The sequence below is a fragment of the Phyllosticta citribraziliensis genome (assembly GCF_038025025.1).
Source record: "Phyllosticta citribraziliensis strain CPC 17464 chromosome Unknown J3D65scaffold_18, whole genome shotgun sequence".
In the NCBI taxonomy this organism is placed as follows: domain Eukaryota; kingdom Fungi; phylum Ascomycota; class Dothideomycetes; order Botryosphaeriales; family Phyllostictaceae; genus Phyllosticta; species Phyllosticta citribraziliensis.
In genome coordinates this window covers 88227-110591 of record NW_027117355.1, presented here as the reverse complement: position 1 = coordinate 110591, position 22365 = coordinate 88227, and the positions used below count along the sequence as shown (strand labels likewise).

General features: G+C 57.1%; 8 protein-coding genes across 8 annotated transcripts; 2 read left to right on the top strand and 6 right to left on the bottom strand.

Moving 5' to 3' along the window:
* Positions 1–2404: 2404 nt before the first annotated feature.
* J3D65DRAFT_643183 (natural resistance-associated macrophage protein-domain-containing protein) lies at positions 2405–4046 on the bottom strand. Its single transcript, XM_066802068.1, has 2 exons — positions 3707–4046; positions 2405–3659 (listed from the first exon to the last, which is right to left on the bottom strand). The coding sequence occupies exons 1-2, from the start codon at positions 3859–3861 to the stop codon at positions 2741–2743; spliced, it is 1074 nt and encodes a 357-aa protein (XP_066649774.1). The 5' UTR covers positions 3862–4046; the 3' UTR covers positions 2405–2740.
* On the bottom strand, positions 3723–4594 carry J3D65DRAFT_643182 (uncharacterized protein). Its single transcript, XM_066802067.1, has one exon. It carries the CDS (start codon positions 4188–4190, stop codon positions 3990–3992), a length of 201 nt encoding a protein of 66 aa, XP_066649773.1. The 5' UTR covers positions 4191–4594; the 3' UTR covers positions 3723–3989.
* A 1528-nt stretch (positions 4595–6122) lies between these two features.
* Positions 6123–6952, top strand: J3D65DRAFT_672727 (uncharacterized protein; the record flags this gene model as incomplete). Its single annotated transcript, XM_066803513.1, has 2 exons — positions 6123–6214; positions 6262–6952. 2 exons carry the CDS (start codon positions 6123–6125, stop codon positions 6950–6952), a joined length of 783 nt encoding a protein of 260 aa, XP_066649772.1.
* Positions 6953–8838: 1886 nt separating this feature from the next.
* J3D65DRAFT_643176 (cutinase-domain-containing protein) lies at positions 8839–11750 on the top strand. Its single transcript, XM_066802066.1, has 3 exons — positions 8839–10215; positions 10478–10893; positions 10945–11750. The coding sequence occupies exons 1-3, from the start codon at positions 9009–9011 to the stop codon at positions 11338–11340; spliced, it is 2019 nt and encodes a 672-aa protein (XP_066649771.1). The 5' UTR covers positions 8839–9008; the 3' UTR covers positions 11341–11750.
* A 2383-nt stretch (positions 11751–14133) lies between these two features.
* On the bottom strand, positions 14134–15507 carry J3D65DRAFT_643163 (uncharacterized protein). The gene is given in 2 exon segments (XM_066802065.1): positions 14134–14189; positions 14202–15507. 1 exon segment carries the CDS (start codon positions 15028–15030, stop codon positions 14212–14214), a length of 819 nt encoding a protein of 272 aa, XP_066649770.1. The 5' UTR covers positions 15031–15507; the 3' UTR covers positions 14134–14189; positions 14202–14211.
* A 252-nt stretch (positions 15508–15759) lies between these two features.
* On the bottom strand, positions 15760–16155 carry J3D65DRAFT_672725 (uncharacterized protein; the record flags this gene model as incomplete). Its single annotated transcript, XM_066803512.1, has 1 exon — positions 15760–16155. One exon carries the CDS (start codon positions 16153–16155, stop codon positions 15760–15762), a length of 396 nt encoding a protein of 131 aa, XP_066649769.1.
* An 83-nt stretch (positions 16156–16238) lies between these two features.
* Positions 16239–18565, bottom strand: J3D65DRAFT_181285 (uncharacterized protein). Its single transcript, XM_066794336.1, has 5 exons — positions 18336–18565; positions 18059–18275; positions 17091–18005; positions 16935–17044; positions 16239–16876 (listed from the first exon to the last, which is right to left on the bottom strand). The coding sequence occupies exons 2-5, from the start codon at positions 18158–18160 to the stop codon at positions 16486–16488; spliced, it is 1518 nt and encodes a 505-aa protein (XP_066649768.1). The 5' UTR covers positions 18161–18275; positions 18336–18565; the 3' UTR covers positions 16239–16485.
* Positions 18566–19577: 1012 nt separating this feature from the next.
* J3D65DRAFT_191403 (uncharacterized protein) lies at positions 19578–21769 on the bottom strand. The gene is made up of 3 exons (XM_066794346.1): positions 21705–21769; positions 21548–21644; positions 19578–21495 (listed from the first exon to the last, which is right to left on the bottom strand). The coding sequence occupies exon 3, from the start codon at positions 21377–21379 to the stop codon at positions 20042–20044; it is 1338 nt and encodes a 445-aa protein (XP_066649767.1). The 5' UTR covers positions 21380–21495; positions 21548–21644; positions 21705–21769; the 3' UTR covers positions 19578–20041.
* Positions 21770–22365: the final 596 nt, after the last annotated feature.

Below are 22365 nucleotides of genomic sequence, written 5' to 3'. Positions count from 1 at the left end.
ACAAACCCCACTGCAGGCAAATAGGCTGCCACGAAAACATTCCGCACACGCCAAAATCCTTCAGCCCAGCCCAGCCCAGTACAGTACAGCCCGTCCCTCAAACCCGACACGAAACTCGGCAGAAACAACCTTCTCGCCGCTACGGCTGCGGCTGCGGCTGCGGCTGTCTTCACCGACCACTGCAACGACAACCACGACGACGACAATGATGAAGGACGGATGACGCACCGCGCAAACGCATATCTCCACCGCCTCACGTCGTCCAGCTCCCCCTTTCGCATGGCCGAGCCTCCGCTGTACCGCTGAAGACGCGGCCCCGCCAGACGCAGGTAGCGTCCTTTGATAATCTGCAGCTGCAGCAGTTATCTTAGCGTCTCGCATCTAGGTACGTACCCGGCTGGTCGGTCGGTTGGTGCCGGCCGGTACGGTAGTGGACCCCGGAGCCAAGCAGAAGGTAAGTAGGTAGGTACCTGCGCAGTAGTAAGTACCTAGTGCGACGGCGGCAACGAGGGGGCGAGACGAGACGACACGGAGGCGGAGGCGGAGGTGAGCCAAGAGATTGATTATGCGCGCGGACGCGGTGCGGTGAAGTGGTGGTGGCGGAGAATTGCGCGGGTTCTCCTGCTGTTGCTTGGCTACACTCCCCTCCAAGTACCTAGTGCCTACCGTAAGAGCTGTCACAGAGTCAGACCAAAGCTTCTGGAATCCATCCATCCCGTCCGTCCGCAGGTGTGGAAACAGCACCCAGCTGATCATCTGATACGATATACAATGCGAGCGCCGGGAGCAACATTATGCGATGAGGCTGAGTCTGCAGCAGCGGATCTGATTGCGTGCGTGTTGCACTACTGCGTCCAGCTGGCTGGCTTGTATGCGGTTTCATTGCCAGGACGAGCGCATTGCTTTATCTGATGTGTGTCTGCGTGGCTAACTGACGTCTGCACCTAAGAACCGTGTGTGGTTGGAAGAGGAGGCGGTGAGATTGCTCAAGGCAAGTTGCTTACGTGGGAGTGCCGTGACAGAGGCGCGTGAGGGGAAACAGCTCAGGTGGATGTGTTTGCGGTCAGTCTTGGTCCTTCATTTGTGTTGGTGGGTTTGGTGTTTGGTTTTGGTGAGATTGCTGTGTGTGCAAAGGTAATGTGTGGATGGATGGCGAAGACTTCGACTTGATTTCTGCCAGTACGAAGCAAGCAAGAAGTAACGAACGTCAATATCTTCTCAAGAGCTGCAAAGATTATGACCACCCAGTCCAACCGCTGCGAATCAGAGGAATCTCAAAATGCTTATCCGCCAAACTCGTCCTCCCCGCCGGCACTCCAACTCCAACTAGCAAAACGACAACCCTGACCATCACTTAGTCAGACCGCAGCCCCGTCATACCGCTCAACCTCCGTCAACACGGCAGATGGGTGCATAAACAAGAAGATGCACGACAAATCCCAGGGCAGGGCACCGTCAAACAGCCAACCAAACCACGCAGTCGGCACCTCCCGAATACTCAACATTTGGGATCGACAGCAAGACTGACTGCATGAGACAGACAGCCGACCACCCACGGCAGTGCATGAGAGGCGGAAGGCTGCCAAGGCACGCGTACGGACGGGGGCAGGTTTTATCTGATCCGCTCTTCAATGCAGCCCAGCCCAGCCATCATCCGTCTTCGCATCGACTTGCCCAAAGCACTCAACGGCGGCCGCCGCTTCGGTCGTGGGCGATTGATTACTCCGGTTGCCGCAGTTCAATGCCGCTTGCTGAGCTCCGCCTGCTTCACCGTTCAGCAGTTGTCGACATGGCGCCAGCCTCCGCGCTTTCTGTTCGTCTTGTCGCTCTCTTTCTTCGCGGCATGTGCCTCGCGTCCTCGCTTCGCCAATGCGCTCTGCTGTCTGATACCAACGGCCGCAGCCATACGCGCCAACGAGCCAACGAACCAGCCAATGGCTAACTCCAGCAAGAGAAAAGCGTAATGTCTACCTGAGGTGGTGACGAGAGAAAAAGGGCACAGCCACACTTGCCTCCCGCAGAGCTTGTTGCGGTGCTTGCTTGCAATGCTTAGCTGAGCTTGGCTAAGCTTGGTGCGGCTTAGCGCTACAGCCACAGAGAAAGTGGACAATAGAGGCAGTGAATGTCTGTCTGTCTGCTGCCACTGAGTTACACTGCGCTGTCTATCTGGGTGCGATGTCTGGATGGAGTGTGGGGTGTGGATTGTCTGCGGTTGAATGGAAGACGGACGTCCCGTCCCGTCAGTGAGGCTGACGTGACGTGCTGCATCCCACGGGCACGGCATCCCACACCTATCCCACATGCTCTCTCGTCCTCTTTCTCTTCCCGGCGGAGTCCTGACAGAACAGACAGCTCACCTGCTTACCCGCGTGCCTGTCCCCCGCCCCCTCCCTCCCGCGCCCTAGGCCTCAAGACTGTCCCTCCGCCATCCATAAACGACGAGAGTGAACGGGCTCCAAAGACCGGCCCATCTGTTGCAAGTCGGTTAGTCTTCGACATGACACGACAGAAGAGACGACATTCCACGGAAAAAAGAGGATGATGATGCGGTCTATCATGTGCAACCACTCATTCTTATACCAAGCGCAAACCAAAGCATATGGCCAAAGGATGTCATGATTGTTTTTTAAAAAAAAGCCGCCTAAAATGAAGAAAGGAGGCCCCAGGGTTGAAAAATTTCAACAGAGAAAAGAATAGTTTTGGTTGTTGCGTCTGACCCTCTCCATCAGAGTTCCCGCCATCACCCCTTGCCCATCGCTTGCAGAACAATGAGTGCGACGTTCATGACCACAATGACGAGCCATATGATGATGGCGGCGGCGATGGTTACCCAACTGTTGCCCATCTGCACGTCCTTGCCCGTGCGCTCGTTCTCCTGCCCTTGGTCCCCATCAGCCCGCACCGCCACGCCGTCGTCTTGGTTGTCGGGGTCGACAATGCCGCAGCGTGCTGCCGGCACCGTCATGTAGCGGTTGCGGCACGTAAAGTAGATGAGCGGGGCGCTGACGACGGGCAGGATGACGCTGAGTGCGACTTGGCTGGCGTTGAGCGTGGCAGACAGCCCTGCGCGGCCCACTGCTCCGGCGATGATTATGGAAGGCGTGATGCTGATGCTGCGAGTTATCAACCGGCGAATCCAGGGCTTAATCTTCCAGCGCAATTGGCCTTCGCTAATCATTTGGCCAGAGATGGTCACTACAATGCCGGCGCTGGTGCCCGAGAGAAGCAAGGCCAGTGCAAAGATCGTTCCCGCAGCGGGAAGAAGCGTGGAGGAAAGGAGGTTGTAGATGCCAAAGAGGTCGGCATCTTCGGCGCCAGGGGTGTTGTACAGAGCAGCACCGGCAACGATGAGGATTGCCGAATTGACAAAAAGTGCAAACGTGAAGAGGGAGATGGCAGTCTCGGCGATGGAGTACGGAAGGCAGCTCCGTATGGCGTGGATAGATGGTCGATATTTGCTGAGTGAATCTTGCTCATCGGTGTATGAGTCGGAGTCACTCGACGAGTCGTAAATGCGGGGCTCGACCACGCCGACGGCGCGAGCGTGCGCAGCGTAAGCAACGTCGTACTCACGCAGTCGAGGCTGGATAATTCCAGAGCCAAGATACAAAGAGTGAGGCATGACGGTAGCACCCAGAATTCCGCAGGCCTGCAAAAGCCTAAATTCTTGTCAGCCCGATTTCTCCCGCGGACCCATGGAACATACCCTTGCGAGTTCCCGATGGACTTGTTCGGAATGAAGCCGCGCATGACTTCGCTCGCAGATGTGTTTTCAATGAGACTGAGTTGTATGCAGAAGCAGATGACGACTCCAAGGACCAGCATCATGGAAAAGTATTCGAACAAGCGCACGCCGCGCATGGACCCAGAAGGCCTGTAAAAGAAGAGGATGACCAGGACATCGAGAATACTGATTGCGCAGCCAGCGACAAGGGGAATGTGCAGGAGCAGATTCAGCGACACTGCTGTGCCAATGACCTGAAGTCGGGTCAGCAAGTGCCAGATTGGCCAGGGTCTCGTCCTACCTCGGCGATATCGGTGGCGATGATGGCCGACTCTGCAAAAAAGTAGAGTATTATGTTGAGCCAAAAGGGACAGAATTCTCTGCAAGTCTCTGCAAGATTCATGCCCGTGACGGACCCAAGCTTGACGGCGAGGGATTGCAGGAAAATGGCAAAGATGTTGGACATGAGGATGATGAAGAGCAAGCCGAAGCGAAACGACGCACCCGCGGCAACGTCAGTCGCATAGTTTCCTGTAGCCCGTCAGTTGAATTGGCCTGCGCTGATAAATTGGGCTCGCCCACCAGGATCAATGTATGCAACTGCGACCATCATACCCGGCCCAACAAACTTGGCGTACTTGTAGAGGATCCTCCTCAGCTCAATGGCGTAGTCGACAAATCTCGACATGGCCGAGCCGTCTGCCTCTGGGGTTGTTGAAGGTTGTCCATGTTGATTCTGCGGTGACTCCTCCGCAACATTGACGTCCATTTCCTTTTTGGAGTCGGACGTGCCCAGTCTCTGGCTTTGAGCACTCGAGCGCTTGCGAGGCTCAGAGTCGCTTGCGGGCGGCGGGGCGGGGTGTAGCGGGGCGGGCTCAATGCCTTCGTCGTCGGCCATGTCTGGAGCTGGGTGATTTGCGGGGGCGCTGAGGACTGGACTTGCGGTAGTCGTCGAGGCCGGGTCTGGACGGTGTTTCTCGTCCCATGGCGCTGGGCCGCCGTCGGGGTGGGTCATGATTGGATGATGTCAACGCCTCGCGTCGTCGGGATACGGAGAGACGTCCGCGCAGAGGGGTGGAGAAGAAACAGGCGTCGCCGAGTAGCAGAGGTGGAGAAGATGAGGTCGGACGCGTAGGCATGCGAATGGGTCGAGTGATGGTTTCGGCGGAGCGCACAAAGGACAGGAGCGGCAATTTGTAAAGTCAAGTCGGCTCGCCAGGTGGAGGCAGTTGTTGGCGTGGCCTGGGTGGCATTGACGCAGCAGCGAATGAAGCAGGCGCAGAACACCAAGGTGCTTCACGCATGTTTGCGGCGAGCGACCATGGTGAGGCAAGGAGCAGCTGAGCGCGGAGCTTGGGAGGAGGAATAACGATGGCCTGGCACCATTGCAAGTGCGGCTCGCCTCAGGTTTCGGCGCTAGACGAGCGTAACCGTCGTCCCTCTGCCCTCTGCTCAACGAAGCGACCGCCAAGCCGTGTAGGTGCATTCGAGTGTTCCAGTCGACAATTGCCAAGGTCACCGCGTCCACCGACTACACCAGTCAGCCAAGCATTTGCTATGGAGTTTTGTCCCAGTGAAGGGGGTCGTTTCGCGGACACTTTCCGCTCTGGCTGCTCTCTGCCCTCGCGCCCAACGCGACCCGCATTTTTGCTCCGTGGGTTGCCAATTCTTTGCTGGGCGTTTCTCCGCAAGACCGACGAAGACGTCTTCCCCTTGGTCAGTATCCCCAGATTTTGACGCGCTGGCGCTGGTGAGGTGCGTTTGAACGAGCGGCTTCGGCACAGCGGACGCTTCTGTTGGGAACTTGTTGACGGCGCTTGTGCATGCGACGCATAAAGAATTAAACGAAGACTAGAGCAGAGGCATTGATCAGATAAAACAAGTTGCGGTGGACAGGAGCCGGCGTCTGCTGTGGTGTTGGTGCACAGCCTACAGCTCGCGCGGCGGCAGGGCCAAGCCAACCTAACCGGAAGTCACTGTGCCACCCGGACCTCACCCGGGGCAGTTCAGGACCTGACGGGACGGCGGGCGGACCGCGGAGGGAGATCGGGTCCGACGGCCCGATCAGATACCGCCTGGCCTGACTAAGCACCTTATCTGATGGGCTGCAGACGGGATGCAGCACCCGACAGCCGAGAGCCAGAGCCAGACTCAGACTGGACGCGACTAGAACACACCTCAGCCTCTTCCAAGGCACGCTCTCCGCCTGCACCGCTTCAACACCATGGCATCATGATCTCTGGCTCCAGCTGCTCCAGCTCCAGCTCCTGCTCCAGCTCTTGCTACTGCTCCTGCTCCTGCTCCTGCTCACCGCTCACCTGCACCCTCGACGGCCATGCACATTCACTTCCACCTGCCACTCGGCGTTTGTTCCCGTTGACGGACCCGTGTCCCCGGCATGGCTCAACCCTTGCGCAACCCCCGCCAGACGCGCTCCAGCGCCGCATGCGACTCCTGCCGCAGCAAGAAGCAAAAGTGCGGCGGAGAATGGTGAGCTGCCTTGTCCATCCCTGCCGTCTTTGCTGACTGAATCCCAGGCCAATGTGCGCAAGATGTCGAGAAACGGGAATCGACTGTACTTGGCCTCCCCAGCTCCAGAGGGGTCCCGCCAAGGGCTACCTCGAAGCCATCGAGACCCGTCTTGACGACGTCGAGCACATTCTGCTCCAACTTCTCCCGCTCGTGCCCACCGACCAACTGCTAAACTCCATCACGTGCCGTCCACTGTTGAATGAACCCAATACGCAAAAGCGCACCACCCAGGAGAAACGAGCGGCGTTGGACTATTGGGCCACCTTTCCCCTCAACTCCCCGCAAGCTCTTCTCGCCTGGTGCCACGATCGACAGAAACGTCATGGTGCCAGACCGACTCCTACAAACGAAGCCGTTGGGCCACCCCGCACCGCCTCCACAATGGCCGACTACCACTCTTCTGGAAATGTCACCGCGCCGGGGCACCTAACGGCATCAAGTCCTGGCAACATGAATCATCGCCAACGGCCAGACGCTCACGCTAGCAACGAGTCCACATGGGAATCGCCGCCAACGGCTTTCAACAGATCAGCTCCTCCAATGAATGAGTCCCCAACACCTGGCCCAGCAGCAGCCATGTACGATTCCACACCGCAAGAAAACCGTCGTGATGAAAATCCGTACTCGTCGAACACCCTGTCAGAATACGGACAAGTCGATTTGTCGGACGAGTTCCAGCAAAAGTTCGTATGGTGAAGACAAGTATCTGGATTACTCAGAGTCAGAAACACGTCTTGTTGCTGGCAAACCTACGTCAAGGCCCGCATATTGCAGGGAGTCGGGAGTGCCTACTTTTGGAAAACCAAAACTTGCCATAGAACGGATGTTCCAGACGAATACGACGCCCAAAATGTCCTCTACCAAGCGGTACAAGCTTTCCAAGAAGGAAACCCGACTTGGCTCAAATTGGTCTCCGTCTATTGACGTCAAGCGCCCGGCCACCGTTACAGCACTTGCTGGAAAACGTCTTCAACCGTCCGCGATGACTGCGCCGATGGAACATTATTCGGGTCGAATCAACCAAAATCGGCCTCAAAACGCTCGCCTGGCGACTAGGCAATAGCGCTGCAGATTCGTGGATGTGAAGTCGGGCTCAACTCGGGGGACGATTTGCCAAAACAGTGGGCCGGCAAACACTCGCCTGACATCTACAGTACAATGGTTTAGTTTCTCGAACCGATGATGCAAGTTATCAGTTCCTCGGCAGACGCACGAGATTGCGACATGTTCAGGGAAATCCCTTTGCGGCTCAGCAAGAACGCTGCCGACCCTTGATTTGAGAGACGACCGGCGTTTCATTCCAGAAAACACGCTTTCGGAAACTGCCTGGTATAGTATGCACACGCGCCATTGATTCATCGTGGAGCTCGACAATCTAGAATAATACCGATGTTTCTCCCAGCTTCGTCCATGCTCGGTTCAATCATCAGTGACAACGCCTCGAATGCCGCTCATCAACAATCAGCACCGGATTGGTGATTGATTTCTCATCAAGCGAGGCATCCAGTGGCGACCTTCAGCAATCTCAATCGGGAAGTTGCCTCCGCACAATCACAGTGGGCACCATCAGCAATGGCAGCCGCCTCTACTGCATCTGTGGGAATCGACAAGGAATCGACAATAACTCACATGAAAACGCCTGGTAGAACCGTCAAACATTTGCGGGTGGAGCAGTTGTGGGTGGTACAACAGCTTCGCAGAAGAAGCCGTACTGTTGAACGCTTGATTTTCCAGCCCGACCGGTTCTATCCGATCACCATCCACGTGCATCGTCGATTTGAAAGTCGGCTCTTTTGTCAACACTCACTCTGTGACTGGCTATCCGGATGGTGGAGATGCTGGTCCTCCGCGGACGTTTTTGGAACAAAAAGCGCGTGGACTTTCCGTCAGCCTTACGCACATCAGCCCTGCAGTAGCTGCGTTGTTCCTCTCAATCCTTGCATCATGAGGTATGATGGTGTGCCTGGGTCCGGCCTCAGCAGTTTGCGTTCTGAAAGCGAGCGCGACGATCAGGTACGGACAAACTGGGGCCCTAGCTCTTCCCGCCAGCCACATCACACTTAAAGCCGATCAAGGCGGGTGCGGAGGGGCTCCCGTCTGCACAGCGCTGAGCCCTGGAGGGGTGTTTTGGCCGCTGCTTGGCATTCATACCTGTGAAACGCCGTCCAAACTACAATGAATGCTCCTGATTGGCTGTTCCCGAAACGACGACTGGAAGCTGGCCAGACCCCTCCTCAGTGGTTGATGACCCTGAACAGGGCCTCCTCGTCGCCCAAGTAGTCGATATACGAGCACTTGACCCTTTGGGGAAGCCGTCCTGATCTCACGCCACGCCGACACGTCTCCAGCCCACGGTACATACCGGCGTACCCGCACGCGGTTCACTAATCCACGTCGGTGAGTGGTCCGGCGTCGACACCGATGTCGCTGCTGACTGCCTATGACACGCTGAATAGATGGAGTGTTGGGGGCCTTCCTCTTTGGGTGACGCAGATGTCGAAGCCACAATCTAGGCCAGCTCATCTCTCGGCTTGGTATAAGACATGTATTATGCTTTCCTCCCTCCCACCTCTGCACCAAGTTCATCCTTTGCTATTAAGTCGTTCTTTCAACAACTGCCAAGTCAGTGTTTGCACGCTCCGGAAGTCAGTGCGCTACAATTACTTTCCTTTTTTCGCATCTCACGATCTCTCTCGACCACGGTCGCCTCGCTCCCTTTTTGATTTAGACGACACACATTCACTGGCCCATCATGGTCAAGCTTTACCTTACTCCTCTCTTCCTGGCCGCCCTGGCCATCGGCGCGCCCCCGAAGATGGAACGTCCTTCATACGGCGGAAACTCACAAGGCAATTCTGGTGGCCTCTCGCGTCCACAGCCCATGGGTGGCGGACAGGGCGGCGTGAGACCTGGCGGTGGATCACCCATCGGCGGTGGGAAGGGCGGAGAGTTTCCAAAGATTGGAGGAGGCGGCGGCGGTGGATCTCCTCTCGGTACTGGCACCGCACCGTCCGTACCTGCGCCCACCGCTCCTCGGACCAAAGGCAAAGGAAAGGGTAAGGGCGGCAAGCGTCCTCCTCCCGCTCCTACTGGAACTGCCCCTCCGAGTCCAACTGGCCTTGGCGGAGGCTCGTCCGGGGGTAGCGGAGGATCATCTGGTGGAGGCAAGGGCAAGAGCAAGTCTTATGGAGGCGGTGGTGGTGACAGCAGCAGCGGCGGAAGCAAGAAGCCTAAAAAGCCGAAGAACGACTCGAAGAAGAGTAGTAAGAGCAAGGACAAAAAGAAGAGCGGCCAGCCTAGCTACGGCGGTTCCCCCCCTTCTAAGGTCCGTCGCGAGGCCGAGCCCAACCCCGTTGCTGAGCCCGAGCCTGAGGCACAGGGCTATGGCGGTGGCGGTGGATTGCCGTTTGGCGGCGGCGGATCTGGTGGCGGCGATCTCTTCAAAAAGCAAGGTGGCGACAGTGGAGGTTCTTCTCCGTTTGGCGGAGGGGGAGGTGGAGGATCTCCCTTTGGCGGCCAAGGGGGTGGTTCTCCCTTCGGCGGTGGACAGGGGGGACAAGGCGGTCAAGGCCTGCCCAAACCCAAGGCTCCAGGAGGTGGCGGCGAAGGAGGTGGATCTCTTCCCAAGCCTCCTGGCGGCGGCGAGGGCGGAGGCCTGCAGCCCCCTGGTGGTGGTGGTGGTGAGGGTGGAAAAGGCAAGGGATTCCCTCCACTTCCCACTGGCGGCTTTGGCAAAGGAGGAAAAGGCGGCAAGGGTCCTAAGCCACCAAAGAAGGAAGATGGTGGTCAGGGCGGCTCTCCATTCGGCGGAGGAGGATCTCCTCTTGGCGGTGGACAAGGCGGCGGCGGCGAGGGCAAGAAGAAGAGTGGTGGCCTTCGCGGCGGCCAACAGGGCGGCTCCCAGCAATACGGTGGTGGAAACTCCCCTGGCATGCGCAAGGAACGTCGTCAGGCTGGTGGTATGTAATTGTTTTTTGCGTTGTGCACGCGCACTGTGTTTCGGCACTTTGCATTTCCTTCGGCACACGAGTGCTTTCTGCACATTGAATTTCTTCCATCACATTTAATGCTTGGCTTTCACACTCTTCACACATGCTACTGGGTTAAAATTGGTTTTTTCTTTTTCCGTTTTATGCAGTTGCACATTCACCTTCTCCACCTCGCAACTAATCCCTGTTTTTCGGTAACTCTATTTCACTTGGCTAATCTCCCATTGTGAAGGTGGCGGCGACTGTGCTCCGGTCATAGTCTTCTTCACCCGAGGAACGGGTGATCCTGGCGGCCCAGCTGGAACTGTCGTCGGACCCAGCTTAGCCAAGGCGGTTAAGAACCAGGCTGGAGCCAAATTCCAAGGCATTCAGTACCCTGCTGACGGCGGTGGCATCGCGACCGAAGTAGCTGGCAGCGGCCCTGGCTCAAGCGCCATGGCGCAGATGGCGCAGAAAATGTCCTCTTCGTGCCCCAGCAGCAAGATTGTGCTGTCGGGCTACTCGCAGGGCGCTATGTGCGTGCACGGCGCCGCGAAGAAGGGCCAGGGCTCGTGGATCAAGAATGTCTGCGCTGCCATCACATTCGGTGATCCCTTCAAGCAGCAGCCTCCTGTTCAGGGCGGCAAATTCAAAACTTTCTGTGGTGGTGTAAGTTATGCTTAACCTGTTCTTCCTTCGTACCCGATCTAACACGAGTAGGGTGATGGCGTTTGCGGCGGCGGTCAGGGCAATGCCCCGTCCAAGGCCGCTGGCCACACTGGCTACGGCTCCGATGTTGGAACTGCTGCCGGCCTCATCAAGCAACTCTGCGGCGGCGGCGGAGGAGGAGGAGGAGGTGGTGATGCTGGCGGCGGCGGAGGAGGCGATGCTGGTGGTGGAGCTGGCGGCGATGCACCAGGTGGTGGTGCAGGAGGTGGTGCACCAGGTGGTGGCGCAGGTGGTGGCGCCCCTGGCGGTGGAATGGGCGGCGGCATGCCGGGCGGCGGCATGGGTGGTGGTGGAATGGGAGGCCAAGGTGGTGGACTCGGCAAATTCACTAAAGGATTTGGAGGAGGAGGAGGAGAAATTCCCGGCATGGGTGGCGGCGGCGGATAAACTGCTCGTCACCGCTACGTTTCCACGTCGTCGTGTGTCTTCTCTCTCTCCTTTCATCTTTGCCTCTCCCATCCCCCTTGTTGTCTGTCTGTTCAGAAAAGCATCATCACACTTGGCATAGCGGAGAGGCGGTACATTGGAGCGTTGGTTGATGAGTGTGGAGAATGATGGTGTTGGGGCTGCTGCCGGAAGATTATACCCCCATTTCGACGTTCCTTTGTAATTCTTGACATGTCTTTTATACCATATTTTCTACTTTTCTTTGACCGCCGCTTGTTGAACGACGAGATGATTTTGTTGTTGTTTCGTGGACGAAGAAAGCATGGTCCAAAATACCAATGTCGCGCTGTACTTTTGGTGTCTTTTCCCTTGTCGATTAGAAAAGCTCTACAATGCACACAACCGTATCCAACAACTCGATTCTCACTCCAACGTTGAACTGAGGGAAGACAAACGTACCGAATACATGTGCTGTAACTACATGTCAACTCCTCTCCTTCGCCCCGAAGCCTAACACTCGCATCAGTACTGTACTGTACGAGCATCACTCAGGCTTACACAAGAACCACCACTGCACGCACCGTCAGTCAGTCAGTCAGTCAGCCTTACTCGACCACCATGCCGTCACTGCGCCATCCGCCAGGCACCAGCCAGGCACACCCGTCGCGTCCGTCCACCCCGGGAAAGGTGGCTCGTTTATGTGGCACGCGGCGCTAAACTTACCCGCCCACGGCGCAGGCACAGAGAACATTTTCCACTTTCCCGGCCGCTCGTCTGCTGCTTGTGATGACAGGGCGGGATGACGGGACCGTGGACCCAGAATGTGGGTTGTGGTGGATCAGGCCCACGGATTGACTGTCTGGCTGGCTGACTGACTGATTGACGAGGAGGAGAATACGACAAGCGCCGCCAGCGCAGAAGCATAGCAAGGTAGCAGGGTAGCACGATTACTGAGCAATGCCTACTACTGCGCCCGCGACACATGCATTCAGGCACGCGCGTGCGTACGAGCGAGGTAAGCCTCCTCTCCTTTCCCGCCATGCTCTGTCCTCAAATCAAGGACAAGGTTTAACTCCAGATAAGCATGCGCGCAAAGAAGGGTAAGGTGTCTGCTTCAGATAGCGTGCGAGCGTGCGCCGGCCGCGCGAATTAAGGCAGGGACGGAGCTTCGTATGGCAGGGATAGCGCTGCATACACGCACTTGTCGGGATGATGGGAGGGGCTGCGGTTCTTCAGGCTGTGTGGGTGTACGTATGGTGCACCAGGAGGTGTGGTGTCCACTGTGCGTAGGGCTGAGGCGTCGCGGAATGTTCTAGCGCGTGCGCCAGCGCGAGGGCGGCCGTTTGTTGTTTCAGCGGTGGATGTGTCTTGTCGTTTTGGAGGCGCCATCGTCGTCGTCGTCGCTGTCGTTGTCGTCGAAATAGAGCACTCGCCTCAAGACGACAGGATCGACAGTCAGTGCATCTTCGGCTCGCACGCGCCCCTCGCCCGCTCTCTCTCTCTCTTCGCACGTCCGTCCGACAAGCCTTCGCGCTCTTCTTTCGTTTAAGCATACGCACGATCCAAGTTTGGCTGCCGGAGTCAATCGCGCCAGATGTGCAGGGAGCCGCCGCGTGTGCTGTAAATCAGACTTTTGCCGCCAGTCATGCAGGGCCGCTGTGATTATTGATCCCTTCCCTACAGGTACCCTGCCCACCTTAGCCGCCTACCTGCCTACCTGCCTACAGTACCTACTCAGTACAGACAAAAGTAGGCAAGTACTTACGGTGTACAAATGTAGGTGGGTACTGCTGCTATTACCGCCTCCGCGAATTTGCGCGTGCCTCAGGCTCGACCGGGTGGCTGACCTGGGTCCTTAACCGGCGACCTAACCACCCGGATCGGTAGAACTGGAGCGCGATGGCGCGATGGGGTTGGCCGATACTGGTGGCAGGCGGCCCGGATGAATGAGACGTGGAGAAATTGGCTGAAGTGCGGCGCTGAGGGCGCTCTTGCTGCACGACATCCATGTGCGGCTATGCGGCCATGATGCGGCGAGACGGGGATGCTTTGTTGCATGCATACAGTACGCTTCTTCCGAAAACGGAACGATGGAGCGCGATATTCTTTGGGTGAGGCTGAGAAGAACGCGGCGATGGGGGAAGATTTGGCGCCGGAGGTGTGGTGTTGAGAGTGAGAGAGCTCAATCTGGACAGCCATCCAACTACGTCGGGGCCGATTACTGAGATGGGCAGACTTGGGGAGCATCCACACGACAAACCGAAGCCCTTGGCCTTGGTAGGTGAGGGGCTAAATCATGGCATCGATCACTTAACAACGCTTCAGAGCTGAGGACTGCGCTCGCCGACAGCGCAAACGCCTGCATCAAATACGACGACATCCCATTCACCCACCAAATATTGCTTGCACCGGACAGTCTGCACAAACAACCGCAAATCTGGCGCACACACAGCCTCGACTCAACCCATCACTAAGTGCCAGGTCCAGCACATGTACAGCACAACTAACTCGACTACAGTATCAGCCTCGTTGCGCCATCCCCAACACTCTGCCTGCTGTCCGTCGACTCGAACACGCACGCGCCACAAAACCCTCGCTCCTGTCAAGCCTTTCCGAGCTCGTATCCGCTCCCGTAAAGCGCGTTCAGGCTCTTCTCTTCCAATCCTCTTCAGTCGTTCGCCCTCCATCGCTGTCGCCCCTCTCGTATTCATTCAGGCACGCATTCAGGCACGACATCAACCTCGCCCTTCAAACCCACCGCTGCGTCTACCACCTCGTCCGTCCGTCCATCCCTGCGACACATCATCGTACATCGTATTGCGAGACTCTACGAGCGAGCCTGCCTGCCTGCCTGCCTGCCTGCCTGCCTGCCTACCTGCCTGCTGTGTCCCCAGTGCGCTGTGCTGCGCACAACGAGTCGTACCCTCCCCTGCCCTGCTGGCCAACCCACCTTCCCCTGGCTTTCCGGCCTACACAACGCAGTTGTGCACGCCTTTCGCGCGGGGCGCCTCCTCCAGCGCGCGGGGAGCTCAGCCTGCGCGCGGGGCGCTCGTGCACATGGCGCTCAACCCCCTGCCTCGAGGACGCCAAAGCCCGCACAAGGCGCCGTATAGGGAAAGATGGCGCCTTATGCAGCGTGGCATGACGAGCGCACTGGCCGCTGTTCTGGGGGTCCCTCAAATGAATGAGTGAGTGAATGAATGAGGGAGCAAGGGAATGGGGGAGGCAGGTAGGGAGAGGTCGGAGTATGCATACTCCCTTGAGCGATCTTGGGAGCGTGGGTTTGGCGGCGAAGAGGTCTTGTAGGAGGTACGGTGGGCGGGCGGTCAGGAGGCGGACAGGTATGCTCTGTAACGGCGGAGACGAGCATGTGGTCTGGGCTTGGCTCCTGAGATTCGTCGGGCTGGGGACATTTCGTGGTACTTTTGATAGCGACTGCGGTGATTTGATAGCGAAGAAATCAACAAGAGAGCGAACCCGAGGAGCGTTCGTCAAAAGCCCCCGGCTGTCCATCTTGGTTCCACCATGGCCATGTCCGCGCCCCGCAGCAGCAGAAAAGCACCTGCGTTCCTCACGGTGCATCCAAACAACTCTGCCGGCAACACTTCTCAAATATTGCACACACATACCGATGTAAACGTAGGCAGTGCAGTACGCCCCACTACGAAAGCTCCACAGAAACACAATCATGGTATAGGTATTCTCTCATGACTATAAATAGCATTGACGCGCGCTCCGTCTTTGGCGTCTACGTCGGCGCTGTAGCCTCGCCCACTTGCCCTTCTCCACAACGTCCTCAACCTTTCTTCTCCAAAAGAGCCGCCCGCAGCAGCAGCAGCGAGCGTGAGAGGACCAGCCAGGCATATATGTATCACCATCGCCACTGCCCCCGCCGCCCGCGTACATGCGTGCTAAGCGAGAGATCCGCGACGGCGGCGACGGCAGCGACGGAAGTAAGTCGACGGAGGGCAAAGGGGAGGCCGCAATGAATAGACTGAGTGTTGTGGGAAGAGTGTGGGAGAGTATGTGTGGTCAGACTGAGTACCGGTAGTGTAGAAAGTGGCTGAACGTTGCGTTGAGGGAGAGACGGGAGGAAGATGAGGTGGAAAGAGAGAAGTGGATGACAGGTAAAGGTGAGCAGGAACAAGTAGGCAGGCAAGAAAGGTCGTAACCATTTGATTCTGATTTTTTTGACAGGTAGTTTATGTTGTTCGTGATTCCAGCCTTGCTCCGAAGCCCTCATAGCCAGCCCAGCAGTTCCCGTGACCCCATGCCATCTCACGTCGTGTCGTCCATCATCCCCAACTCCAATCATAGAAGCCCGGCCCAAAAAAAAGGGCGCAACAAGGGGCAACCTCAGCACTCTCCAGATCGACGCCCCATAGTGATCCCAGAACGCCAAGTCCTCGCAGACGACAATCACGCAAAGGCAATCAGACGCTGGCCAGTCAAGATGCCGCTGACATTCTTCTGCACGGCATCGAACTTGACAAAGTTGCAGCTCTCGCTCTCGAGGTGGTTGAACAGCATGGCGAGGCCGGCAAACTCCTTGCCGCAGCGGCGGTTGGGGCAGTGGTACAGCTTGCGCGCGTGGGCCGGCGACTCGAGGTGCTGGCGCAGGCTGTTGGGCGCGCAGAACTCGCGGTGGCATAGGAAGCACTCGTAGAAGCCGCCGTTCCACGCCTTATTCAGCTGCCAGCCGACGACCGTGGGCGAGGACGCGTCGCCGTCGTCGTGCCAGCCGAGCTGCTTTTGCGTGATGAAGCCGTTGGGGTCGCGCTGGCGGACCATGCGGTGCAGGCTCTCGCGGTTCATGTTTGGGGCGTGGGAGCAGGAGCCGTTCTCCAGGTGGTGGGAGACGCGGCAGTGGTATGTCGGCTCCATAGACTCCACAAGAACGCCTGACGCTGTGGGGTTGAGGTTGCGGGATTGCGCATGATTCGGTCCTTTTCAGATCTGTCTGCGTGGAACCAACTGGAAGAGTCAGGGGTATGAATGCTCCTTGTACGAATGCGCTTGCCTGCAGCAAACAAAATCTGACTGTGTCCGGTGTTTACGGTCTGGATGGTAACGGAATTTTTTCTTTGACTCCGTCGTTGAAAGGCCTGTGGGACCGGATATTATCTATAGCTGGACACAGTACATTCATACCTCGCCTGGTCTTCTCGGTCGATTCTTTTTGTACGTTTGCACTCCTTGTGCTACAGTCGCTCGCAGCGATTGTGGGTCTGGCTCCCGCATCGAAATGTCAACGCCCAAGGCGTTTTCCGGTGGACTCTCTGATCTTGAATCTCTTTCCAAAACCATCACTTGGTCTCGAAGCTCGGGAAAGATTTCGAGGAACGTGCTTTCAACTGACCAGTTCTCGAGCTTCGAGGCGTGCTCTTCAAATGTTCTCGTCAGGTACAGTCGTCCGGTGAGGGGATCCGTTTCCAAGCTTGCGTCCAGTCCATGGGGCCAATTGACAGAAAGAGAGCCGGCGCAAGCGGCAACCCAGTCTCGCAGGTTGTGAACAAGCGCTTCGCGCATCCCCGGCCTGTGGTCAGAGTCAGCCATTGAAGTACCGACAAGTCACCGCAGCTGGACAAACATACAAAGGTACAGTGTCAATGGGAGAAATATGCGGCACCATCATCTGGCAAGGCGTGGGCTTGATCATATCTGGCATACGAGCATACGTCTCGGCTGTGGGGTTGACCATCCACTAAAAACAAGTTAGCCAAGGTCGCACAAGATTTTGAGAAACATGCCAGCATGAGATGAGTCTGGAAGTACAAGCACGCCAGGCGCACGAAGATATCGACGTCGTCGAAACTTTTGTTCATCTCGGACGCCCAGTCTGACGTTGTTGGAACCTGTGTGCCTCGTTCAACTGTCATGTCTCTGAAAAAGGCAGTCACGTCGGTCCTCGTCTGCACGCCAACGCGTGGCGTGTTTGAGTACGCTTGACGCGCCATATCCCGGTAGTCTTGAACCACCCGAGAGAGGGGCGAGGGGTCTGTCTCCCAAAGTGGCTGCAAAAAATGGACGGGGACATGGAAGTTTGACATTTGATGGCTCTGAACTTGGGTAGAGTAGCCATTGGCAACAAGAGCGCTGGAAAAGGGGAGATTTCCAAAAGCCTCGACGTAACCACGCATCTTCTTGCGGTTATTCTTCAGCCGCATTGAGGATGCAGTCTTTGAAGACGAAGGACTCGCACACGATTCATCGGTTTCATCGGGCTTACTGTAAGGTCGCGAAAAGGGCTCGGAATAGACAGAGTGCTGGTTTGATTCGATGGATTGCCTGGGAAGCAAAGCGCTCGGGTCCTCGCTGATGACGTCTCCAGGGGGTGTTGGGTAGGAGTTCTCCCGATCCGCGGCGTTGAGACGTTTTCTTCGAGTGGGCAGGTTGGTGTCATTGCTCGACGACGGCTTTGCCATTTGCTCGACAATGTCGGAAACATCGGCGCCGTCTTTAAGCAGACGGAGAATGTCTGCAGTCTCACCATCGCTTGCAGATCGCAATGAACTCACAAGGGCTTCGAGAGAATTGGATTTTTCAGTCACGGTTTGCAACCTCCGCTTCAGGCCGTCTTGCCTGCTGACGGTGCTGTCAAAGTCGTACTTGCATTCCTCTTTCAGACGGCTGCATCTCTCGCAACTAGGACGGCCCCCATCGCACTGGAGATACGGTGAGCGCGGTGAGGAGCCGAGGGAAGCGGAAAGCTGCATACCTTTGATTTTCTCCGCTGGCAGCCCTTGCAAGCAATGATGGTCATTTGCTTTTGGCGTTTGGGGCCAGGGTGCGGAGCGGGGCTGCCGTCGACTTGGGCCATGGTGGATCTTGATTAGCGGGCCGGGTGGAGAGAGCAAGACCTGAAGACATGGGCACGAGAGGCGTTCAAGAGACTGGCCGACGCGAGAGGAGGCGGCCGGGGCGCAAGACGAAGACTGGCGGGGCCATCAGTGCCTCAGCGGACAGATACACAGCGAGAGGTACATGTAACGTACGGCGGCGCAGTGGCACAAGAGGGCGGACACAGGCGGCTCAGGTTGGCACCGAGGACGGCAGCGCGTGAAGAAGGACGGTGTAATCAGTTAAAGAGTGACATGGTGGTGAGGTGGTGAGGACCTGACGGTAGTGGGAGTGTCGGAGACGGAGCGCGAGAGCGAGACGGACGGGCCAAGCCAGGCATTCTAGAACCGGCACTGGCCGATCGCTACTTGTCTTGATCTCGACTCGAGTCAACGACACAACACCATCCCACGCCGCATGTCCTCCCAACCCGCTCCCTGACGCTAGGCTGTCGAGACGCCCGCTGCCGTGCTCAACCGCGTTGTTTATGCGTCCACCTGTTCAGCTCTCCGGCCAAAATGTCTCTCGCTCTGTATGTCTCTCCCGCCTGTCCCGATCTCGTCGCCCGCCTCGTACCTAATTCCTCACGGGCCGGTCCGCCGTGAGAGATTTGGGTAACGCCTATACCGGCGACATGGCCAAAACGGGCGTCCAGCGTCTTTCCATGAGTTTTCTTCCTCTTCTGTGAGGTGGACGTCGCCGCGTCAGCCGCCAGTTTCGATTCTCGGCCCGCATGTGCTGTTTCTCAACCCACGCCCATCCCAGCCAGCGCTGAAACCGCGTCCACGGACAAACGTGTCCACCGCAGTCGGGACGTCGAAACGGTGCTCCTCGCACGCGCGCGTCCCTAGGAACAAAGCCGGTCGATGGACCCGTGGTCGAGACCGCGCGCGGGGACCCGTAGCAACTCAAAACTGCTCCTCCCGTCAGCATCGAACCCGCCTTGGATTCGCCCCACGAGCGCAGCTAGCTCGGTGGGGGAATTTTGACCAGAACGCGCGCAAGCGTGCCCGCTCGCTGGGATTTGCGGCTTGCGGCGGGGGCGGCGACTTTTCTTTTGCGGAGAGACGACCAGCGTGCTTCAAGACATGGATGCGACGGAAACGGTTGCGCTATCAATTGACCGGATGTCTCGTCACCTGACCGGAACGACTTCTCCACGACCAGTAAGGAAAGGTCCAAGGGTCGTTTTTCTCGAGCTACTTTGCTCCAGTCTTGATCCTGGTCTATATGAAGGACCCTTTTATCGTCGGGTTTATTTCTTACATGCTGTATCACACTAATTCTTGTAGTGGAATCCTGGCCTTTACCAGCTTCTGCAGCCTCTGTGAGAGTCGCAATTCCACGAGTTTCATCGCAACCTGATGTTGATCCAATTAGTCGGATTCTATCGCAAGGCATCTGCAACCGCCACACATGGCGCACAGCAAGATGCCCATAGTCGTGCGGCACATGTCGTGCTCTTCCTGCGTGACGGGCCTCTCGAAGCCCCGCCGCGCCGTCCTTGAGCTGCCTCGCAGGCTCGGCCCTGGAGCATTCGACGCACGCGGCAACGCTGGAGAGCTCACGCGTCAGGTAAACCTCTACGTGGCACTGCAAGGCAATCTTGTCGTTGCTCACGTACGGGCATGGAAACCATGATATGATGCACACCCATCGATCGAAATCCCTTTCATTGGAAAATACTCATCACTTTTCAACAGCAATTGAAGCAGTAGATTTGCCGTGAAGAAGCAAGCTACATCGATTTCTATTCCATTTACGTTGCAAGTAAGGCTAACATTTGAAGCAAAGCCAGAAAGAATGGGGTTATTTTGCCACACTTTGGGAATTGCTTTGGTATAAGAATATTCTGCGCTGCTCAGTCTTCCTTCTCGATATCCTCCTCAGATTCCTCCAACGTTCCTTCGGACTCTGCCTCGGACTCCTCCTCCGACTCCTCAGATACCCAGTCGGATTCCCAGAAGGAATCGTCACCAGAGTCCTCAACTTCCTCAACTTCCTCCGCAGACAGCCAGTCCCCTACAATCTTCTCCGTCTCAACCTGGTCCCAAACGAATTCCTCCGTGGCATTCCAATCCGGCTCTTCGCACTCGAGCATCTCCGGCGGCACCTGCATCTCCGCGCCCTCGAACGCGTCCCTCACGGTGCCGGTCTCGTGCGCTGCAATCCACCTGGGATGCGGCTTCTCCAACCACCACTCATCGGTCAACGCCATCCACTTGTCGTCCAGCAGTTCTCTTGCCGCGCCGAAGCACTGCCACGCGAGAACCTCGACGAGCCAGCCGCGCCCTTCGCTGCCGCGGTTGGTGATGACGGTCTGGTAATCGGTGCAGCAGAACGGACACCCCCTGACCTTGCCAACGAGACCGGGACTTGCAAACTCGGCAAAGTCGAATTCTGCCAGCTCCGGGATCTGGCCAAAGCCGCCTTCGGACGAGAACTCGTCTGCTTCGTCCCTCCGCGGCTGATCGTCCAAGGTCATGTGCGGACAGATGTCAAACTTCTGGGTCTTGAGAGCTGCCCCAAAGGGCGCCATGTCGCCGTCCGGTCGCCACAGGGAGAAGCGCGCCTTCATGACGACCTCGTTGTTGACAATGCGCGGCTCCACCTCCACCTTATGGTGGTTCCCGGTCGGGAGCCAGGGTCTCGAGAATCGGTGCTCCGGGGAGGTGACAAGCGCCGAGAGAGGGACGCCATGCGCCGGCGTCAAGAGGTGCCTATCCATGGCCAACTGGAACTGGAAAAACAACATGTCGATGCCGTAGCTGCGGAAGTATCGCTGGCTGCTGCAGGGATCCTTCAGCTCCACCCACTCCGGGTTGCTGAAGGGATGCGCGATGTTGTTGTCCCGGTGGTGGAAGCGGTGGCAGTCGTGGCAGACCATCAGCGCCGGGTATTCGGGGAGCATCTTTTGGTAGAACGCGATGTCCTTGTTTAGGCTAGGGAGCTCGCCGACGTAGTCGCGGAAGGCGGTGTTTGTGAGCGAGAGGAACGCCTTTTCCTCATTTGGGAGATGCGATATGACCTGGTAGACGAGCTCGACTGGCAGGTCTCCCAGGAGAGAGAAGGGTCTCTTCTCGGGAGACTGCGGAGGAGGGCAGGCTGCCTCCGGAGGACCGACTTTGCAGGCGTCCATCGCTTGTTCGTGGATGGGAGCCTCTGCGGTCTGACTTTCGTTTGTGGTAGGGACCGACATTTCGATGAGTGTGGTCGCGTGGGTATGACCGAGAATAGACAAGTGGTATTCAACGAAGTCAGAGAAAGGATGAAGCTTGGGGCTGCTCTGACTGCGGGAGACCGGCTTGATTTATACTTCGTCGGTGAGTGAACTTTCTCAGTGTTGGGGATGTTGGACTGTACTGACCGTAGAAAGCGATTTCGCGTCCTCCAACAACCATTCTTTGGGCGGGAGAACCGTGGTCCCCGTGGGTGCGGAAACAGCGGAGAAATTCGGGTCTTGACTGGCTCACAAGTCAGCAAACTCATCCCCAACATGTTGACGGCTCTCGTGTGGAGCGTACCGATATACTATATTGACAAACTGGTCGATGAAGGAGCTGAGGCAGAGCTGAGGTGGTTGGGGGATGCAGAATAGGAGTTTGGGACGCAGCGACGGCGAGTTGAAAACTTGGTTCTGTTTGTTTGGGGCTCAAGACCGTGCCAAACCCAGGCACGTCGCCACGACGCGACGCCCGCGCCTTTCAACGTCTGGTGCCAACATGAACTGCCGCCGACTGGTGCTGCGTTTCTCTCGTGCGAATCAACACCTGACTGATTCTCATTGAGCAACTTCCGCGGAAAGAGCCTTGGGGGTTGGCTTCAACACCACAACAACGCTAGAAATGCGCAACCGCATTCAAAGGCATGATGTACGACGGCTACACGTGCTTTCGTCTTTGCAGACATTTTGATACTACATCGGTAAGCATCGGTAAGCGCCTTCAACGCCACGGCCCCAGTACATCATCCTCTGGTCCAACCTTGGGCGCAAAGAAGCCTCATGGAAGAGAAAAGGGGCGAACACGTGCGATCATTTATGAGGACCATAAAGAAGACTTGAGTTTGATTCCAAAGACTTTTCGGCTTTTCAAGCGAAATGCTGTTTGATTGCTCTTGAGACAAGCGGCTGTGGATTGCAAGCTCAATGACAAGCGCCCAGATGGACGTAGTGGCAGCGCACAG

Bases quoted from the DNA above. Each gene is read 5' to 3' on its own strand.
- J3D65DRAFT_643182 (XM_066802067.1), bottom strand. From the start codon at position 4,190: ATGTCCAACATCTTTGCCATTTTCCTGCAATCCCTCGCCGTCAAGCTT.
- J3D65DRAFT_181285 (XM_066794336.1), bottom strand. From the start codon at position 18,160: ATGGCCCAAGTCGACGGCAGCCCCGCTCCGCACCCTGGCCCCAAACGC. The intron at 18,006-18,058 runs GTATGCAGCTTT...CCGTATCTCCAG, and splicing joins GCCAGCGGAGAAAATCAAAG to TGCGATGGGGGCCGTCCTAG. The intron at 16,877-16,934 runs GTATGTTTGTCC...CTCTGACCACAG, and splicing joins CCCATTGACACTGTACCTTT to GCCGGGGATGCGCGAAGCGC.
- J3D65DRAFT_643163 (XM_066802065.1), bottom strand. From the start codon at position 15,030: ATGATTGTGTTTCTGTGGAGCTTTCGTAGTGGGGCGTACTGCACTGCC.
- J3D65DRAFT_191403 (XM_066794346.1), bottom strand. From the start codon at position 21,379: ATGTCGGTCCCTACCACAAACGAAAGTCAGACCGCAGAGGCTCCCATC.
- J3D65DRAFT_643183 (XM_066802068.1), bottom strand. From the start codon at position 3,861: ATGCGCGGCGTGCGCTTGTTCGAATACTTTTCCATGATGCTGGTCCTT. The intron at 3,660-3,706 runs GTATGTTCCATG...ACAAGAATTTAG, and splicing joins TCCATCGGGAACTCGCAAGG to GCTTTTGCAGGCCTGCGGAA.
- J3D65DRAFT_643176 (XM_066802066.1), top strand. From the start codon at position 9,009: ATGGTCAAGCTTTACCTTACTCCTCTCTTCCTGGCCGCCCTGGCCATC. The intron at 10,216-10,477 runs GTATGTAATTGT...CCCATTGTGAAG, and splicing joins GGAACGTCGTCAGGCTGGTG to GTGGCGGCGACTGTGCTCCG. The intron at 10,894-10,944 runs GTAAGTTATGCT...TAACACGAGTAG, and splicing joins TCAAAACTTTCTGTGGTGGT to GGTGATGGCGTTTGCGGCGG.